The following is a 20,869-nucleotide window of genomic DNA, read 5'->3' as shown; positions in this document are numbered from 1 at the left end:
CTCCAATCATTGCTTAGCAATTGTTGCCTTAAGCCTTCAGTTCGTTATCAACATGCCAGGGTTTGAATTTAAAGCTCCAGCTGTGGTCAAAAGATGTGTAGAACTGAGTCGTTTTCTACTCATTTCCAAAGCCAAAAACAAATTTTAAAAACATCATTGTTGCCAGTGAATTTGATAAGTTACTTACAATGCTCTTTTACTACAAAAGCTAAAATGTCAAAGCAAATATCTAATGTTACTTTAATGCATCGAGTGTTATCAAAGGTAAGACTTAAATGATCCATAAACATTTTTCACGCACACTGTGGCAGCGTGCTTCAGTCTAAGATGATTAGGTTTAGGTTTTTAAGTATGCTGTGTGGTCTTTCCTCCTCTTTTTGTCCATCTCTGTTGTCTGATTATAACTCAGTTACGTTGTCTTTGTTGGGCAGAAGTTGTGCCTGTGGTAAACGGATGCATGCTTTGTAATGAAGGATGTTGCAGTGTTGGTGTTTTTTATATCCAGCATTCTGGTTGATGTGTACACAGTCTTGTTCTTGTTTTTTGTACAACTAAAATGTTCCAGTGGAAGTTTCTCTTCAAGCTCTAATAGCACAGTTAGGTCTGATGCCATGGGTGTGTATCTCACACATTTGTGCACAGTTATGCACAGCAGGTCTCCATCTTACACCCAAAATTAGTCGGGAGAACGGGACACAACCTAACACAGGATGTAACATGGAAAGTTTTGTATGTAGTTAAACAGTTTAAAGTAGAGTGACCTTTTGGCCACCTTTACTTACTTCCATAGCTTTGACAGAAACCTGACAGAGATTTCTCAAGATTTATCCTCCAGTCTCTTTTTGGGCCATAAAAGTTTTTTTTATCCTAAGTATTTTTTCTGATTACCGGGCTGTGTGTATAAATAACTCACAGTGAGAGCTAGCCAGGCTAAAGTACACCCTTCTCATAACAGGATTAGTTTTAACATAGGGTGACAACAAAGCCTACCAAAAGAAACAGTGCGTGAAATCCATATTGCTGTATATAAATTCAAAACTGTGGCTGTTGTACTTTGAGGTAAAAAATTGCTGTGTTTTACACTTTTTACTATCATATTTATTTTACTGCAGACATATTGTCTTTAGGCTGGAAAGTCCTTCTGGTTCAACTTAACTGAATTTTCCAACAATTTAACAGACTTTCTAGGGCAGGTTACAATTAACAGGGGTTATTTGAAATGTTTGCATTTCCACTGCTTTCAACATAATTGCTGGAAACAAAGTTTATGTTTTAATTTGCATGTGTTGGTTATTTGTATCAAAACATTAATTTTGCCCAAATACATGAAATATTACACAAAATGTATGTATGATTTACTCCTGCTTATGGTACAACTAATTGTTCCATCATCCCTTCTGCAACCAGTAGAGTACATCGGTGCATGCATCACAATTATGGCTTGACCGGTGTGAAAATAATGATACCAGTTGTGATACCAATACTATGGCTAAAATGCATGTCAGCTAATATAATTAAATCTTCAAAAATGAAGTTGTCAGTTGACATCTAAAGGTTCTCAAATGTTCCTTAAAGTCAAACTCACAAAGCCTTAAATAGTATATTTTATAAATAATAATATTTCAGCGCGATGGCAGAGCTTCCCAGCATTCTTTCTGCGATTTTTGTTTGTTGGTTTCTGTTAAATACATCTTTTATTTCCAATAACGGTAAAGGTTAGGTTTGGGTGCATATGTTAATATTTTAATGGTGTTTTTGTGTTCAGGTTTATCAGTTGTCAGTTCATTGCTGTAACAGAAATAAGGTGGTGACTGTCAGTTAAGCAGTCTTTATAAAGTTAACAGAGGTATTTGTTCATTGCAGTACAAAACAAACCACTAAACATTGCTGCTTTCATCAGGATTTTTGCCATGTCTGTGGTACCTCAATATCAGCTGATATTATTGGTCAACCAATATATCAGTGAGGCTCGAAACACTAAGTAAAGAAAGTAACTGTCCATATGTTTTGAAATACCGAGTTCAGTTGGCTGATTATGAACTATTTCTCTAATAGATCAACTTTGAAGCCAACAATGACCTCCCATACTGCCCTTATATATGCCACCTAATGAAAGCACACACATGCTTTTTCCCCCCCATCTTTTTTTTTAATGTTTAAAACATACATTAGTTGACAAGAGATTGAAGTAATTAAGTAGATAATTACAGAGCACTACAAAATACACTAAGATTATATTCAGTCAAATTCAAAGTGCTAGCTATACTTAAATTACTGTAATAGTTGTTCGTTAGTTTGGTGAATGAAAATGTTTTGGACTGAGACACGTGGGTATGTCAGGTCCCCTCAGCCCCTCTGTGGACTCCAGTGTACCGGGCCAGCTCACTCCTCGGCAGACAGTTTAAGCAGATTCTGCTTGTCGATCCTGAAGAGACGCCAGCCCTCCTCCAGAGACAGGTCTAAGGCCCCACGCCGCTTGTAGAAGTTGATAGAAGCTTGGTTGGACTCAGCCACGATGAAGTGCATGCTGCTGCAGCGAGTCTTCACTGCTGTCTGTAGAAAACAAGTAACACTTTAAATCTGTCATGAAAAACAAGTGTTTGTTGTGTTCGGATGGTCCTGGTAAACTTGGTAATTTCTGAATCTACCACAAATAAGTTACATTTGAGTTGCAGGTGATAAACTTTGGTAACTCCCATGTTACCACGACTTATGCACCACATTCTTCAATAGCATTTGAAAACAGTAGACCAAACTAGAAAACAATGCATCAATAATTGGCATAATTGCTAAATATACAATATGGACAAAAGTATTGGGACACCTACAGGAGATTTTATGACATCACATTTTAAATTCATAGGCATTAATATGTAGGTGACCCCCCCCTTGCAGATATAACAGTTTCTATTCTTCTGGGAAGCTTTCTAAATTTTTGCTCATTCATCCAGAAGAGCATTTGTGAGGCCAGGACGAGAGGGCCTGGCTCATGCAGGCACAGAAAGGTTCTTCCCCAAACTGTTACCACCAAGTTAGAAGCGTGCAACTGTCCAAAATGTCTTGGTCTGCTGAAGCATTAAGATTTCCCTTCACTGGAACTAAGGGGTCTAGACCAACCCCTGAGAAACAACCACATAGCATCATCCCTCCTTCACCAAACTTTACAGTTGGAACAATGCAGTCAGGCAGGTAATGTTCTCCTGGCATTCGCCAAACCCAGACTCATCCATCAGACTGCCAGATAGAGAAGTGTGATTCGTCACTTCACAGAATACGTTTCTACTGCTCCAGAGTCAAGCTGTTGTTGCTCCTAGGTGCTTCTATTTCACAATAATAGCACTTAGGCAGAAATTTCACAAACTGACTTGTGCCAGAGGTGGCATCCTATTACGGTGCCAGGTCACTGAGCTTATCAGTACGCCCTATTTACTGCCAGCGCTTGTCTATCGATACATCAAGGCTATGTGCTTAATTTCATCGACCTGTTAGCAATGAGTGTGGCTGAGACACCTGAACTCAATATTTAGGAGGTGTCCCAATACATTTGTCTATATAGTGTATATCAAGAACACTTCTGTCTGCTCACTAGCAAAGGCAGAAGGAAGCCAGATGGCTAGGGTTACTAGGGCACCAAACATTGCAGATAGTATTTACTAGCCCCTGTATGAGTGGATTTCTCCATCACCATGAGAGGATTTCCATTGGTTGTATGATGTATTTGTGTAACACATGCTATTGTTGTGCAAGAACACGGAGGGATGAAAGCACAGAAAGGATACAAAATCATAAATTCTGTCAAACTGATGAAGCAGAGGGAGACAGTGCTGTGCTGCAGAATATTACATAACATGACGAATAATAGTAAATTGTACTTTTAGGCCGAAATAATGATAATGATATATATAAATGTTGATTTAAGTCCCAAGTATTCATAATGTACCATATGGGGAAAAAGTGGCTATGTACTTACTTCACTGAGCTTTTTCAGGATTTCAGACCCAATTCCAAAACCTGCAGAGGAGAAAGATGTTTAGAGGACCTCATGCACACAAAACCTCACAAAGTGATCTCACCTACAGCCAATACTGACCCCTGTATTCTTTCATGACAAAGAAGTCCTCAAGATAGAGCAGCTTTCCAATCCATGGGTCATATGTGAAGTAGTACATGGCGAAGCCTATCACAGAATAACCTGCAAAATGCAAATTATGTTTAAAATCTTCTGTCTCTACTTTATATCATCTTAGTTATGTTTAACATCCCCTGCCTGTATTTATGTATTTTATGTTGGTCTGGTTATGTTGTCATACATCACACATTTATGTATGTATTAAATGTATTAAATTACTTGTTTGAGCAGATCATACACATACATTTATGCATGCATCATATACAGAAGTATTTACATTGCTTGGCTGAGTGCATCACACATAAACAAAGCCAAAGTAGTACAGTAACTACACATTCGCAGCTTCACTGTATATCTATAAAATGGATTCCTTATGTATGGAAAAAAACATAGGAATTCACTAAAAAAACAACTTTGGCCCTCTAGGGGGCAGTACAAGAAGTGATATACAGAAATAGGTCAGTTATTACAATAACAAGACGTGGACTGCCACCGTATGTATATACATATTTATTGTTATATAATCAATGTGCTTATCTGCCACCACGCCATCCTTCATCCTGTTTTTACTGTGGTCATCCACATGCAGCTGAAAAAACACGACTCAAGACCCAAACAGAGCCCTGACCAAAACACACACGGGGGGGAGGGGAAAGGGGGTCCCTTACCCTCGGCTTTCTGATGCTCGGTGGGGACTTCTGCCACCACACAGTGGTAGAAGGGGTGATCTCCAAACCCATCCTCAAGCAGATCTGCACACAGATTTTAACCGTTAGACAGAGTGCGATTGGCAGATTGTATAACAGAACTGCTACACTGGACTTTGGCCCTTCTTCTCATTTGATCCACCTTAAATAGTGCAGCAGTAACATTGCGGATCCTGTAGACGTTATTGGACCATCTCACCTTTCTCCGTCAACTTTACTTGGTCTTCCATTTCCTCGTATCGGGCAAGTTCCTGTAAATATGGGTGCATCGTGTTATTTACATTCATTACAGAAACGCTGGGCAAACAGTATGAAGCTCTTACAATGGTAGGGGTTGCAAAAAGGGGGAGAAAACAAACCACTGGACAGAGGGTACGGGTCATATTTGGATACTGTTATATCTGATACGAGGCTGAAGTTGGCTTCATATTTGAATTTTCCGGTCCACCTGAGGCACCAGAATGTAACTGCTGCACCATTTAAGGTGGACCGGAATAATTCGAATAAGAAGCTGGCTTCAGCCTCGTAAAGCGGATAAAGAGAAGTTGGTGCAAGGCTTTGTTTCGCCAGATTAGCACCTCATAAAAAGTGATTGACTTTAAAGACACGTTCATGCACAACTTCTGCATCAGGCACATACAAGAGGACCGTTATAAGGAGGAGCTCTGCACTCGAGCTGTTAAGTAAACAAAGGAGATGTAAACAGAGCCCACCTTTATGAGTCGCAGTATGTCAGGCACGTCTTTGGGCTCCGCTTTACGCAAGTTAAAATTGGCCATTTTCTTCTTTTACTCTTTTTCCCTTTTCTCACGAGTCCTCTGTAAGTGAAGCGAAGCAAAAGCTGTTTCTTCATCCGCCTCCCAGGAGTTTCCCCTCCGCACTCAGTCTGGGATCTTAACCCTGCGGTGTGGCGCTCACATGCAGCAGCTCTCCTGCCTGTTCTCCAACTCTTCGAGCGGCTTTTGTTCCACATCCGCTTCTTTTATGAGGCTTGGGGGCGGAGCGTTCGCACGAAAACGTCATATTTCCAGATATTTACCGCCAATAGGAAAGCACGGTCCTGTATTTCGTCACGACGCACTGTTTTCTTTACTCATGTGCTTTTTGCTCTCTGTAAGAACTGTTTCGAGCTGGAATCGGTTTCTCGAAAACATTCAGTGGAAGAAGGTCTGGCAATCTCCTAACAGATACCTAATTACTAATGAAAATAAATGAGTGTCATACAAACTTATACATTAAATCTATCCAGGTAAAAATTACTTTATAAAATTTAAACAATACATTGAACGACATTCTGTAGTAACTGTACAGAGACAGCCATTCAATTATTCTGGCAATATGTAAGAAAACTTTGGCAAAACCTCTGTGCATGTATTGTTCATAATACTGATGTTAAGTATTGTTTACTGTGGTTTTTGTATTCATAAAGCTAAATACCCACATGTATATATGATAAATCTCATACATTTAATGGCAAAGTTTATTTATACATTTATAAGTGTATATTCTGAGGCAAAAAGCCCATTTTGGTTGCCTTTGAAAAGGAAATATAATATTTCATTGAACTAATACAGCCCTCTTTGAAACAATTTTTAAAATAGATTTATATTTATTTTTAGTTATGTGTATTCCCCTGGCAAATTTATTCATGTATATGTAAACTGTTATATGTATATTTTTGTATGCATATTATGTTGAGTATTATGTTTTGCTTCAATTAAAAAAAATGTGCTTTTTGCTCTTCGTTGGATGTTGATTGTTTTTATTGTGTGTAAAAAAAAATTACAAACTCACTTCATCATGTTAGTCAAGGGGTTAAATTTTCTGGACCTTTAACAATATTCAAAATGATGTGACTTATGAGTGATCCGGGCTAGGGCTGGGCAATATTACGATATTTATTATTATCGTGATAAATTATATCACAGTATGTCACAGTGCTTTTCTTAGTATATCAGTGCTTAAAAATAACTTCCCAACTGTGTTTGGGTTTGGGTTGGATTTAGTGCAGCACAAAGTGTAAAATGTTGTATACAAATAACTGAATTCATAGTTTCTCATAGTATTTTAAAATGTAGGTGTACCTTGTTTGTTGAAACTTATCAGATGTCAGAAAAAATACATATTGTGACATCATGCATCACAAAAAACATCTTAAACATCGTGTAATGACATTTTGCCATACTGCCAACCTCTAAATGCAGATATTATGAAAATCAGATTGGGATAATGTTAGGACGTAACTATAGGGCAGTGTGTGAGGTATTACAGTACTTTTGTTAATGTTATGTACTGTTTGTTTTGTGTCATACGTAAGAAAAACACATTTTAATTACTGTATAAAACTATAAAATAATCTTTAATTCACAGTAATGTTTAATGGGTTATATGTAACACCAAAAATGGTTCTTCTGACCTCGTAACAATAGCAGAACCCTTTTCAAAAAGGTTCTATGTAGAACATCTACAGCACATTATCCATCAATCTAAAGAACTCTTTCATGTTGCAAAGAACCCTTTAACCATGCAAAGGGTTCTTTGAGTGTTCATGGTTGTATATAGAACCATTTTCTTTACTAAAGAACCCCTGAAGAACCATCATTTTTAATTGTGTATGTATGAAAAAAACACAAAATAATGAACCAGCAGCAAATGTACTGCAGAGTAAGACACATGGGAGGCCATGATTTCCAACAGTGCTCTTTATTAAACACCAAAGCAGAAGGACACATACAGAAGCATGGACCCATGAGAGAGAATTAATAATAAGAAATTACAGCAGTATTTTCGTATGTCTGAGCTTTGCTAAACAAAAAAACATTTTTATGTTTCATTTTTATGTTTCAAGACTTTTATTACTAGGGAATTATAGCATGTGCAACAACTGAAGTAAGGTAAAAATTTACAGTGTAGTCACACATAAAAGCTGTACTCTGATGTCAGAGCCAGAGCAGACTGGCCTAAAGTTATATTCACATTTAAAAGTAAAAGCATTTGCTCAATAAAACAGGGGACATGAAAGAAGAAGAGTTTCAAACTCATATAACTTGAATTGAGATTGACCCAAAGCAAACTTCACCTTTAAAATGACCATGATATATTGCATAAAAAGGCCTAATTATGCCCACTTTGTAATGAAACATGTAGTTAGTCAGTGACGATATCCACGATATGCTCAGAAAAGCGTATTGTGGCATAATTTATCATGATAACGATAAAATATCATTACATTGAACACCCACAGAATTCAGAATTCACAAATTTGTTTGTTTTTTTGTTTTTTTTCCCAATTTCCCTAACTCAGGACAGCATTTTTGAAAATCTAGGCTATAATTTTTTATATTACAGCTCTTGCAAATTGAAAATTTCACTCTCTTAAATTGCAATTTCGATATAAACACGATTAATCTTTCAGCCCTAGCTTTTTTTTACTCTTTCAGCCTTAGAAAAGAAACCAAAATGAGCTAAGGTAACCTACCATGCTAACTTTAGCATTTAGCTCCTGGTGAGTGAGTTCAGTTATTTGAATAGGTCTGATCCATTCTCCTACTGTATTGACAGTTTGAAGCTAAGATATTCAGCTTCCCAGCAGCAACTTCAGTTATCCACCGGCCTTCTTTCTGCAAAATTCAAAACAGCCTGCCCCCAAAATACACTCCAAAGCAGTTTTTCAAAAGCTCCTCCTACCTTCAAGATACATCATCAGAAGGGGGCTTTCCTAGTCTTTAAACTGAAAAGTCTCACTCTAGAGACGACTGCTAGGATGCCATTAAGCATGTTTTCAACAAATATAGTGACGGAGAAATTTTCCATTTTGGCCAGTGTGTCGGTTTAAGTGTTGGCGATATGCGCAGGTAGTAGAGTTATTACGGTAGAAATTGTTGGGTCGCTCATATACTAGGAAGTGTACAGCCCTGCCCTGCTCCAGCGTGTGCTTTTGCTAAACAGGCTGAATTACATTAGTTTGTCGTTCTCATAAACCAACTTGCCAAGCGAAACACAGGAGGCCAAAATGTTTTCCCCCAGGTAAGAGCTGCACACTCTTTCTGAGCTCTGCTTGTGGTTGTTGAAGCTCCTGGAGAAACAGCGATGCTAACTTGAATTTTCCTGATGTTGCAGTTGAAGGATTGCTAGTGCTGCACCCACCCAGATGTATTATTTTATTTAACACATTTGCCTTCTGTACCGTATTGATTGTACCAAGCTGCATTATACCAGCTACAGAACCTGTCAACTTACAGGGAAATTCCACCAGTTTTTCAAAATATCTGAATAGTTCAGTCCTTGAGATGTAAACAGAGTCAGTCACAGTGGTTTGAAGTGGTTCCCTGTAGAGAATCTTAGAGACTCTTGATCACATGTCTACAGCACAATATACCCATTTTATTAACTATCCAAAACCTACAGTGAACCTACACGCGTCTTCTGAGTTTTTGTATGTAATGTTGATGATGGTAAAATAGTCATAAATGTGAAAAAAAGCTTTATTTGGGCACTATTTTGCCTTGCATGTACCCCTTCGCCATGAATGGCATAAACGAAGTGGATTAATATAGCGTTACGTTTTAAAAACTATCAAAAAACAGCATGTCAGACATCAGGCAGCGCATATCTGACCATTTTATGTAGTAACTATGTGTGAGGGAGCTTTCAGAGGCACTGAACTCTTCAGACCTCTGGTTCCTATCACCAGCACTGTGAACAGTTGTGACTTGACCAGAGCTTGGCCAGTTTCTCTAGAACGAAGCATTTCACACCAAACCACTTTGAATGACTTTGTTTGCATCTCAACCGTTTAATTATGTATAATTTTTGAAAAATTGGTGGAGCTCCCCTTTTAATCAGCTTATTACTGAGGTTTTGTCAATCTGTGTCTTGTTCAGGATCTTGAAGACAGCTACGTCCTTGACATCCAGAGCGTTTTCTGTAGGTCCGGTGTGCTTACAAGGGAAAGCTCCTGATATGGTTGAAGGTAACTGTATATGAATTCATTTCGAATAAGAGCATAGATTATTCTTCTGGTGCGTCCATCCAGTCTGGCACCTTGACTTAAAGGATTGGTTCACCCAAAAATCAAACTTATACAATTTTTCCCTGAAACTTAGGCAGTCATCCAAGACACGTTTGCTGTTTGATGGTTGCTTCCTTAGTTTTGCACTGCAGCAACAAGGCTAATGTAATGGACGTCTGTGTCATACCAGAAATATGGATGACATAGACTGACATTGGTTTATAGCTTTGGATGCCAAAAATTGTACAAATTATTCAATAACAATTGCATAAAAAACTATGTAAAAGCAGTAAATTTATGAGTATAATTCTGTGTTTATAGGTCAAGAGCTTTAGTGTGAGACCTTTGCTTTAACTAGACCTTTAATTATATAACAAAAGGGGCATTAAATATATAAAGATTTATAATGAGTAATTTAGACATTGCGATTTCAAATACTCTTGTGAATCAGTCTCATATAGTTTGATTATTAGCCAGTTAAATTGAATCAAGTGTAATACAGACATGGTGGAAGCACTAAACTCTGTACTGGAATAAAGCTAGTGATTAGTTTAAACAGTTGGTTTAAAGTGATTGTAAGTTGCTACGCTGCTGTTATATTAGATTGTGTTTTGTAGTAGTAGTAGTAGTAGTAGTAGTGTTTCTTGATCCAGTTGTGTTTCTCCACAGGAAACTCACACTTGCTTGTGACCAATGGTGTGTTGTTGGTAAATTATATCTAACTTGCCTGTCTACTTTACTCTTAATTAACTCAGGCAGCACAAAAGAGCTAAAGCATCCTTATTTCTCTCTTTGCATGTGGCTTTATTAACAAACCAATTTTTCTTTTTAATTTTTCTTGTGTCATGTGTGAAATCCTATATATTAAAAAGCACTGTATTTGAACTTATAGATAGAGAATCTTAAGGGTTTATTTTGTTTTCCAGTTCTCTATACGTATGCTGTGTTCAGGCATTTTTCCTCTACTGTTTCTTGTCATATCATCTCAATAGTAACCATTTATTGAGATTTCCTCGTAGTCCACGGTCAGATGCATTTTCATTTGTAAATCTATTCATTAGGCAGCTGTCAGTAGTTTTAGCATGACCAGCGAAAACACCAGACATTGGACAAGTATTGCCCTGTTGGTGTCTGAGGCTTGTACAGTTTCAGTCTGGTTGAGATGATATGAAAGCATGCATGCGGTGCATCTGTAGCATGGTAATGCATTAGATTTTGCCGATTGACTTTTTGTCTTATACAGTACGCAACAGGCTAAGACAAATCGTAGGAGCATCAACCAACTGGAAGTAAGCATCACAGTCTTTATGAAATATTGTGGGGTTTTTTTACAGATAGTATCTCATTAGAACTAACAAAATCATCCCAACTTATTACATCTGTGTAAGACATCTAGCTCTAATTAATAAATCACCAAAAACTTAACACAGTCACTGTTCCTCTTGCAGAGACCATCAACAGGCGTTGGCGGAGAGAGCATCACTGAGTGAGCACCTGGCTAGCAGTCAGAGCGAGCTGCCAGCAAAGACGATGAAGGACAGCATGATTGAGGTTCATCTTCCTCTGGGTACACAGCCTTCGCTCAGGGAGAAATACCTCAACTACCACAACACTGTCAGGTATCGTAAATACACCAGTCACCTGCAGCAGCATGGTAATACAGCAGGTGGCTGGAAACTTGTCTTCCCAAAAAAACATCAGCTACCAGTAATTATATTTTAATACTTTAATTAAGTATTAATACATTGGAATAGTGAATCTCCTTTGTGTTTTTTAATAAAGGAGTTTCAAGACGTACCATTTACTGCCCAGACCATGCGATTTACATAATGGAAACTAAGATACAAAAACAGCCTGTTTTAAATTCATTGTTTCTGTGATGTCACAGGAACTAACTCATCTATATACACCCACTTATTCAGTTTACTGCTGTTTAGCCCCACCCATTCAAATTGACGTGTATCAGCTCTGACTAAGAGCGCTTTTTGAATGAGGCACTGTCACAAATGAACCCTTGCAATGAAAAACAGACATTTTTTACAAAAATCATGTAAGCATGGTATGGCATTGTTTGATGCCCTGTATTTAAAATAAAGCAGTTACTAAAACATAAATAAAACTTAGGGAAATGCTTTACAAAATAAAGCAAAATGTTGTACAAAATAAAATCAAAAACAAAATTACTGATAATACACAAAAGGATGAAATTGGTAATATATGTTTTTTCATTGAAGGAACTCAATTATCACATAATCGCCTAATCACTTTTCAGATAATCACAATTATTTATTCTGACTGCTGTTATTTTCCACAGTCATTACATTTCACAATCATATTGTATCACACCAAGCATAATGTAAGCCAGATGTATTTTCCTTATTTGGCTTCAGCTAAGTAAATGTTAATAAAAGAAGTCTAACTTGGGTAGTTCTAATCTAATCTAATCTAATCTACAGTTTCATGATCGTGACAGCCCTTGGCACAATACAGGGCAGTCAGTCAGAACAGAGCTTGTTTTCAGTCTTGTAGGCACAGTAACAAAAACAGCCTGTTTAAATTTAAGGGATAAAAAGAGAGGATGAAAACGGTCGTGTAAAAATGAATGATGACCATTTTTGGTACATAAAACCACAAATTTGTTATGAGTGGACCTCAAGGGAAAAAAATCTAATACAAGAAAAATGTAGGATATTGGCTCTTTTATATTAATCTGCATATGGTGTTAAAACTTTACTACCAAAGAGTTTTCCAATTCTTTGAACTTGGCGTGCTTTACTTGTTGGTTATAGGAACCAGGGGTGGCAATGTCTACAATGCAAATATAGCCGTTTTATGTACTATGTAGAAACAACAAAGAATTTACACAAGTGATGTTTATAATGGTAAACTAGTGGTACATTTAAAAAAGAAAGTGTTCTTTGGGGACAGTTTTGCCTCCTTCCATGTACCACTCTGCCATTAATGTGTTTTAAAAATACATTTCAGGCCAAGAACTTTATCTCAAATCTATTGTAAAAATGACTCAGGCATCAGGTAAAAGTATTCATAACCCTTTCATGTAGTAACTTTCTGTGCTGTAGCTTTTAGAGGCATTAAACACTGAAGACGTCTGGTTCCTATCACCGCCAATGTGAACAATTCTGACTCAGTAAGTTTCTCTAAAGTGGAGCATATCACATCAATCCAACTTAACCATTTAATTATGCAGAAATTTAGAATAAATCAGTGGAATTTTCACCCCTGATAGCTGTAAGCTCAGAATGACAGTGATCACTACAGTGATTTTACCACTGTTAGACCTGATGCAAAGCTTGACACATTCAAACAGAATGTAGCTGTGTATGTATTGTGTATTTGAATGTGTGCTCAGCCAATCAGATTTCAGGACTGAAACTATGCATTTTATAAACCGATTTCTAAAGAACTTCCCTTTTTCTTTATTTATTCCTGATAGGTTTGGTCGGATTTTGGAGGACCTTGACAGTTTAGCAGGTAAAAAGCTTCTGCGATCATTACTAAAAGAACCAGAACACGTGATGGGGTCGCATACGTTTACTTACTGACAGTATTATGTACCTCTGTCTGCAACATCACATGTTTAATCATGCTTTTTTCCACAGTGCTCATCTGTTACTCCCACACGTGGAATAAAGAGCTGGAGAGATCCCCACTGTCTATTGTCACAGCCCTGGTGGACAAGATTGGTATACTCCCCATGATCAGTTTTACACTGTTATCATTGTTGTCAAGGTTTAATAAGAATAAAATGATTTAAATTTATTGTAATCTTACTGTAAAACCGTATTGTCATTGTTTCCCAGACATGAGAAAGAACATTATCTACCCAGATTGTGACATCAAGTTCACAGGTCATGTGACGTGGGTTGGCAAGACCTCAATTGAAGCCAAGATGCACATGACACAGGTACTGTATCTGTAAAGGCTGCACAGTATATAGTTGATTTAAAGGCATAGTTTGGCAAAAAAGTCTAATTTACACAGTTGTCCACTTACCACAGATGTAGTCGATCGACCAAGACATGTTTGGTGTCCATATTTTTTTCTTTAGTATAGTGCTGAAGCTATGAGGTTGACGTTGCTTATAAACACTAAAAGTCAATAGTCACCCAAGTCTTTTCCATAAATACATGCCCAAAAACTTCTCTCAACACATTAAAACTGCTCCCAGGTCTTCATTAAGGTCCTGCAGACTTGTTGATGTAGTTTAGGACACAGTATGACTTACTGTGAAATATAAAAATGAACAAAAGTTTACAGCATAGTTGAAAGCTGTGGGCAGATGCTCTGTGCTGAATTACGCCTTTCCTGGCTCACACAGACATGTGGACTCTAGAAACTACAAATTTCACGATTTTTGTCATTTCTATTCAGAAACATATATCTTCAGGTATGATGTTCAAGATGAACAGTTATTTCTAATTAGAAAAAACAGGAAACACAGTCTGTCGGATCCATATGCCTGTGTGATGTGCGTCCACATGAATGGCAGTCTAAATTTTATGCAGTACTTGTCTAAAATGGCTGCCCACTGCATTTAACTGCATTTTGTTCATTTTTGTATATTGTGTCCACAATTACGTAGACAAGTCTGCATGACCTTAATAAAGACCTGAATAAAGTGTGAATAGTTTGAAGTAGTTGAAAAGTTTTGGGACATTCATGGAAAACATATGGGTGACTACTGACTTTTAGCATTTGTTAGTGATGATAAATAGATTAAGTAGGAAATGTTTATAAAAAAAAAAAAAGTATTTTGTCAAACAATTCTTTTGTCTGTGTCTATAGTACTCATATCACAGAGGTTTGCGATGTGCAAATGAGCCTTTAGCCAATCACTGAGCATTTTAATATGTGCTGTGAGAGTGCTGACCAATCACAGACCCTCTTTGATTAAGGATAAAGCATTGATACAATTCAGCAAACATAAAGCATTTTGGTCAAAATAATGCAGGACAGTTAACCATATTGTTAAAGGTGTTTTTAGCATATTGCATGGCAAATTGCATTTGCTGTGTGTAGCAATTAAGGATGTCTGATTGGAATCAGCAAATTTGTGCTCCAAATATGAATGACAGTTTTGTTGTTGTTTTTTTTTTCTAGGTTATTTCTTGATTTATTGTGAGTTAAGTCCACACTCTTGATTTGATTGCTGCTACATCTGTACCAAAGTGTCGAAGCATAATTATGCATGAGTCATTGTGCTAAATAACCAGTCGCTTCTTACTTTCAGTGCAGCGCTATAATTGATTAATGTGATTTTAATAGGCAATTTTATTTTTTATTCTTTTCGCTTAGTAATTTACAATCTCACTTTGGCCCTATGAAATGCAAATATTATTTATATTGTGACTTTGGCTAATTGAAAGTACTAAAAATGTGATTTGGGTTAAAAAAAAAAAGGCTAGTAAAAATTGGCCCAGAAATCAACCTCAGACAATTAAGCTGTAAAGAATCAGAATCAAATCAGTTATAAAAAACGTAATCTGTGAAATATGGTTCACAATACAGAATTTTGTGTAGCGCTTGCATGTTGGAATATTTATTCATGTTAATTCTGTCTTTTTCACAGTTCCATGATGGGGCTTATAGTCCTGTGCTAGATGCTACATTTGTGATGGTGGCTCGAGATCCGGAGAACAAGAGGTACGACAACAGAAGATGGTCATAGATAAACCTGATACATTAATTAGTTGATGGGTGTTGATGTAAGACACTTCTCTTTATAATTTTAGGGCAGCTTTTGTAAACCCACTGAAACTACAGGGGCCAGAGGAGGAGAAGATTTTTCAGCAAGGAGAGAGTAAGAGCTGAATAGATTTGCCATGTTCATATTTAATATGTCCAGTTTAAAATGTTTTTTTTTTCTTTTGGGTTTTGTTCATTGTCCCAAATGAGGTTACAGTTACTGTTATGGTGATTACTCACAGATATACTAATACATACAGATATGCGTATATCAAATATGAGAACAAATTTGCTGTTTCTGGCAGTTAACAAGAAAAGGCGCGTGGACCTGAGCACAGCCTCTTTACTGAAGGTGGCACCAACAGCTGAAGAGAGGACGGTCGTTCACAGCCTTTTTCTCAGCACTCTCGACCCAAAGTAAAGTTTCTACCTAAATACACATACACAGTGAAATGACAGTGAAAGGGACAGTTTTTTGAGTTCTGTCGACAACACGAGATTCCTGTCAGCGCCTTGCAATGCATGTCTCCTACAATGTAATGCTTGTACAAGCATTAAGTCATATTCTTATTAACGCTCACCAAATGTTATTTTTTCCCATCTAGAACTGTCAGCTTCCGGAGTCGAATCCTTCCACCCAACTCCATGTGGATGGAGGATGCTAAAATGAAGGGCTTGGAGATATGTCATCCACAGGTCAGCCAGAAGTCCACTAGTGAGAATAAAAATGGGCCATTCATATAGTCATTAAGTTGATCATAACAGATGTTGGCCAAAGTGCTGAACAAAGTTAAGATTAAATTAAAATGTGAGGAGAATACAAAAATAGGACATCAAGTTACATAACAATTGCGTGGGTCTCTCAAGTGGTGCGACCAGCTAAGCATTGCCGCATCCATCGGGAGATAGTGAGTGCCTTTTCTGGATAGGCATGATGGCCTTCCCTCCCCCCAGTGTTGGGCAGGATGGCCCTCCCTCCTCCCCCAATCACTCAGTACAATTCTAGCCAATGCGGTAGTCTGTTAGCTGACTTCTCATGTAAGTGTGTTCGTCTGTCCAGTGATGCAAGGTGGTGCTCGCCCTCCTTGAATTGGTTGTATCATGTGATGGGGTGAGACATAGTTAGTAAGTGGAATTGGACATAGTTAAATTGGGAAGAAAATTTGGGAAAATGTCACTACTACTACTAATAATAATAATAATAATAAGTGTGTAAAATCAAATAATAAGAAACTAAAAATAATAGGACAGTACTTAAATTTTTATGGTTTTGATAACACATAGGTGAGAGTGTATGTGTTTGTGTTTACAATACAGGAAAGGAACATCTTCAATCGGATATTTGGAGGCTTCCTGATGAGGAAGGCGTATGAGCTGGGCTGGGCCAATGCCTGTGCATTTGCGTAAGAGGCTCTGTTTTCATTGGCTGTGTTCTGAGAGGCGGGGATGTTTTCACACACATTGGCTTGTTTAAGAATCTTGCATTTACTTCAGTGCTTGCTTTGCTACATTCATCACAGTGGCTCTAGACCAATTCTGGTAGCTGTGGATGATATCCTCTTCCAGAAGCCAGTAGAGATCGGCTCCCTGCTGTTGCTGTCTTCACAGGTAGGAGCTGAAATATGCCTAGCAGCAGTAAAATCTGTTATACAGCGGTGCACAATCGGAATCGTAGAGGATCAGAATCAGACTGTTTTAGCTTCTAGCACAGGATTTATTTTTATACGATTTTATTATAAAATATGTGAGCTAGCCAGGTGCACATTCTCATCTTTTGCCATCATAGCCAATCATATGCACATTTTGTACACTGTTTACACAGTGAATCTGAGCTGCAGTTTAAGAAAGGTGCCTTCCAGAATTATACTATTTCAAGAACACAGCACTGTGAAAAAAATGGGATAATATTATATAACGTACAGAGCACTAGGATCGACACACGTGTTTGCGCAATGTTTATGTATGGATCTGGCTATATGGTTGGTGAAGCACAGAGAACTCCGTGTTTTTACACACAAACTCTTGTTTTTTTTGTTTTTTTTTGGTTAGGTGTGTTACACTGAGGGGGAGCACATACAGGTCAGAGTTCACACTGAGGTTCTTGACCCCCTGACCAGACAGCACAGCACCACCAACGTCTTTCACTTTACGTTCCGAGTAGAGAAGGCCGTTCCAGCTATTGTGCCCCAGAGCTATGGAGGTCAGATTTCTCTGTGACAATGAGGTTGGTAATGAAGGATGTGGGGCTTTATAGTGTATGTTATAACTTCTTTTGTCTCCCTTTAGAGTCCATGCTCTACCTGGATGGGAAAAGGCATTTTAATGAGACGATGAAGGGCCAGTGACGACGACAAGATCTGGCCATAAATAAAGCTTCCTGCCAATGCATTGCAATGCAGTATCGCGCACTTTTACACGTCAAAAGAAAACCCTCATAACTCCACTTTTCACAGTTTGGATTCTTTTACAGAAATTGAAAACTGACACTCCCTTCTGCTTCCTCAGAGTGTTTTGTAACTGTGGACGATGGAAAAAATCCTGTGTGGTTTTTTTTTTTTTTTGGTTAGACCAGACAGTATCATTCATAAGGTATTTCTTTGTCCTGTCGAACAATTCACCTTTTGGGGTTGGGTGTTTTTTTTAATAGCGGTTTATGACATGTTTATATATGATGGCATATTGCTAAATTGAGAATGCTCCCAATTTAATATTCTCGAGAATGTATGTTGTGTTTTTGTGTGTGAGAACACATGGAAGTTGAAACATTTCCCATGTAATATTCTTAGAATATTTATCTATACTGATAGTTGCTTTAAACATACTCTTGTAAGTTACAGATGGATTGCAGGCACCACAAAATAGGATGGTTAAGACTGTTTACAAAGGTTTTTGCATGTTGTTAATCTAAGACACAAAGAGATTTTTTGTATTTTATATCAACAGATGTACAGCTGTACTGAATTCACCCAAAGCATCCAAAGGCCTTTAGTCGTTTAAGCATTCTTTATGATGGGGTCTGTTTACTCTTAATTTTTAGCATATCGTCACTGTTGAGACAAAATCTTGTATCTTCATTTTTGTTGTTTTTTAGTTTACATTGTGTATAAAAAATTCACAATGAACAGAAGAATAGAAATAAATCTTGCTACATAAATTTCCATTAAAAGGCAAGAAGGTTTTTTCCTTCACCTGTAAACCTACCATTTTAGAGGTGCAAGGTTTTTTCAGACAGTGACAATATGCAGCGGTGTTTTGTTGCTGTTTCTAGCTGAATTTTTTCATTTTTCAGCTCTTGATGGCAGTGGTTCTCAGACTGGGCAAATAAAAACAAAATTAGGATTTTATCATTAAAATACTTCATTATAGTACATAATTTAAGGTTGTCATATTGGAAAATAACTAGATATTTTCCAGTTTTTGTCACAACACTCCAGTCCTAAATAGGTTCATAAATGACAGCTGTAGTAAGTGAGGTAAGTGTTGTAGACTTAATAGTTAGCAAGCCAGAAAACAGGTTCATATAGCTCAGCAGTCCCGCATAGTATCAGTAAAGAATTTTTTCTGCATTGTGATTTTTTTGCCATTTATACACCAGCTATAGCAAATTTTGCGTGACAGAACAAAACTTTTTTCAAGTGTTTATTTTTGTCTGTTAAAACGCACAATGTTTATCCATCTTCTGATGTGTTTTAAAAACACATTACAGCTTTTTAATAAAGTTTGTCCAAAAGTACTCAAAAAGTGTTGCACTGTTTCAGTGATTGTTCATTCTGAAGACATTTTAACTCTGTTTGTTTACAAAGTGTTAATAGTTTGCTGTATTTGTGCATCAAAGTGCTGCATGTGAATGTTTTGTGCATTTTTGTCTGTATTTGATGAAAACAAATGAAGTCATTTATGTCTAACAAAATTTAATGTCATGAGAAAAATTCCACAAAACATGCTTTGATTAGTCTAAAGTGATGTCATTTATAGTAATACTTTAGATCAACTTTCAGCACCATTTTAATGTTTTGGTGTGTGTGGATGTGTGTGTGTGTGTGTGTGTATGTGTGTGTATGTATGTATGTATATGTATATATATATATATATATATATATATATATATATATATATATATATATATATATATATACAATAAACAATAAAATTACGTTGTTTTGTTCATTTAGCCAACTATATGGTTTGATTTGAGGTTTGAACCAAAGATATTTACATTAATGAGTTAAGTAGGTTAGGAAAATCGATTAAAAGGAAATTTAGATGCAAACAGTCGTTCATAGCGGTTTGATGTTAAATGTTTCTCTTATAACTGTTCACAGTGGTCGTGATAGTAACCAGACGTCTGAGGCATTTAATGCCTCTAAAAGCAACATCACAAAGTTATTGCATGAAATGGTTATGAATACACTGACTGATGTCTGAGACATAGTTTTGAGGTTTTGGCATGAACTTCAAAATAGTGCCCAAAGAATATGTATTTTTCATATATTACCATTATTAGCATCACATATAAACTCTCAGAAGTGCAGGTTTACTGGTCGTCTTAGATAGTAAAGTAAATTGTTAACTACATTTGCGATGTACACATCCTGACTTCTTGTTCACCAACGTTGTAAAGAAATTTCTCTACAATGAAAAATTTCACATCAAACCACTCTGATTGACTTCGTTTACATTTCAATGACTAAATTATGCATTTTGAAAAATCGGTGGAATGTCCCTTTGAACTCTGAAAACAGAACATTTAACTACTCCACCAACGTTCATTTGAGTTTTTCAAAGGGCTGCACAGAAAGTAAAGAGTAAGTAACATCTTTGTCCGGTTGGTACTATTAAAGGGGAATTCCACCAATTTTTCAAAGTTTTTGAATACTTCCGTCCTTGAGATTTAAGTCATTCATAGCGGTCTGTTGTGAAATGGTTCATTGTAAAGAAACTTACAGACTTCTGGTTTCTGTACAGTGGTGGTGATAGGAACCAGGGGTCACAATGTGTACAACACAAATATAGCCATTTTATTTACTTTCCAAAACTGCCAATGATCCTACACGTGCCTTCTGAGTTTTTTATATGTAATGATGATGGTAGTCATTAATTTATTTGGGGACTATTTTGTCTCATAATGCCCTACACGTACCTCTCCACTATGAATAGATTCAAACAAATGGATTAAAATACATCTCAAGCCGAAACCTTCAAAACCATAAAACTATCATAAAAAATGTGTTAGACATCAGGCAGAGTGTTTTATATTTTATGTAATAACTTTCTGTGAGGGAGCTTTTGGAGGTGGATGAGTGGTTCCTATCACCA

At 37.0% G+C, this 20,869-nt stretch overlaps 2 protein-coding genes across 4 annotated transcripts; one reads left to right on the top strand and one right to left on the bottom strand.

Moving 5' to 3' along the window:
• Window positions 1–1,808: 1,808 nt before the first annotated feature.
• Window positions 1,809–5,815, bottom strand: sat1b (spermidine/spermine N1-acetyltransferase 1b). Its single transcript, XM_036558420.1, has 6 exons — window positions 5,550–5,815; window positions 5,036–5,087; window positions 4,798–4,881; window positions 4,091–4,192; window positions 3,971–4,011; window positions 1,809–2,553 (listed from the first exon to the last, which is right to left on the bottom strand). The coding sequence occupies exons 1-6, from the start codon at window positions 5,613–5,615 to the stop codon at window positions 2,383–2,385; spliced, it is 516 nt and encodes a 171-aa protein (XP_036414313.1). The 5' UTR covers window positions 5,616–5,815; the 3' UTR covers window positions 1,809–2,382.
• Window positions 5,816–8,644: 2,829 nt separating this feature from the next.
• Window positions 8,645–19,294, top strand: LOC118799012 (acyl-coenzyme A thioesterase 9, mitochondrial-like). 3 transcript variants are annotated; one of them, XM_036558682.1, is made up of 16 exons: window positions 8,646–8,862; window positions 9,720–9,808; window positions 10,517–10,543; window positions 11,091–11,136; window positions 11,296–11,466; window positions 13,302–13,339; window positions 13,468–13,551; window positions 13,669–13,772; window positions 15,438–15,511; window positions 15,601–15,668; window positions 15,859–15,970; window positions 16,159–16,249; window positions 16,871–16,956; window positions 17,074–17,161; window positions 17,603–17,753; window positions 17,840–19,294. In XM_036558682.1, exons 1-16 carry the CDS (start codon window positions 8,849–8,851, stop codon window positions 17,896–17,898), a joined length of 1,302 nt encoding a protein of 433 aa, XP_036414575.1. In that variant the 5' UTR covers window positions 8,646–8,848; the 3' UTR covers window positions 17,899–19,294. The 3 variants fall into 3 exon arrangements, with proteins under 3 accessions (XP_036414576.1, XP_036414575.1, XP_036414577.1); XM_036558683.1 differs by lacking the exon at window positions 10,517–10,543 and having other exon boundaries at window positions 8,645–8,862; XM_036558684.1 differs by lacking the exons at window positions 10,517–10,543; window positions 11,091–11,136 and having other exon boundaries at window positions 8,835–8,862.
• The last annotated feature ends 1,575 nt before the right edge of the window (window positions 19,295–20,869 follow it).

Source organism: Colossoma macropomum, unplaced genomic scaffold (assembly GCF_904425465.1).
Source record: "Colossoma macropomum unplaced genomic scaffold, Colossoma_macropomum, whole genome shotgun sequence".
Taxonomy (NCBI): domain Eukaryota; kingdom Metazoa; phylum Chordata; class Actinopteri; order Characiformes; family Serrasalmidae; genus Colossoma; species Colossoma macropomum.
The sequence above is the reverse complement of the archived record's forward strand: the minus strand, read 5'-3'. Positions and strand labels throughout refer to the sequence as shown.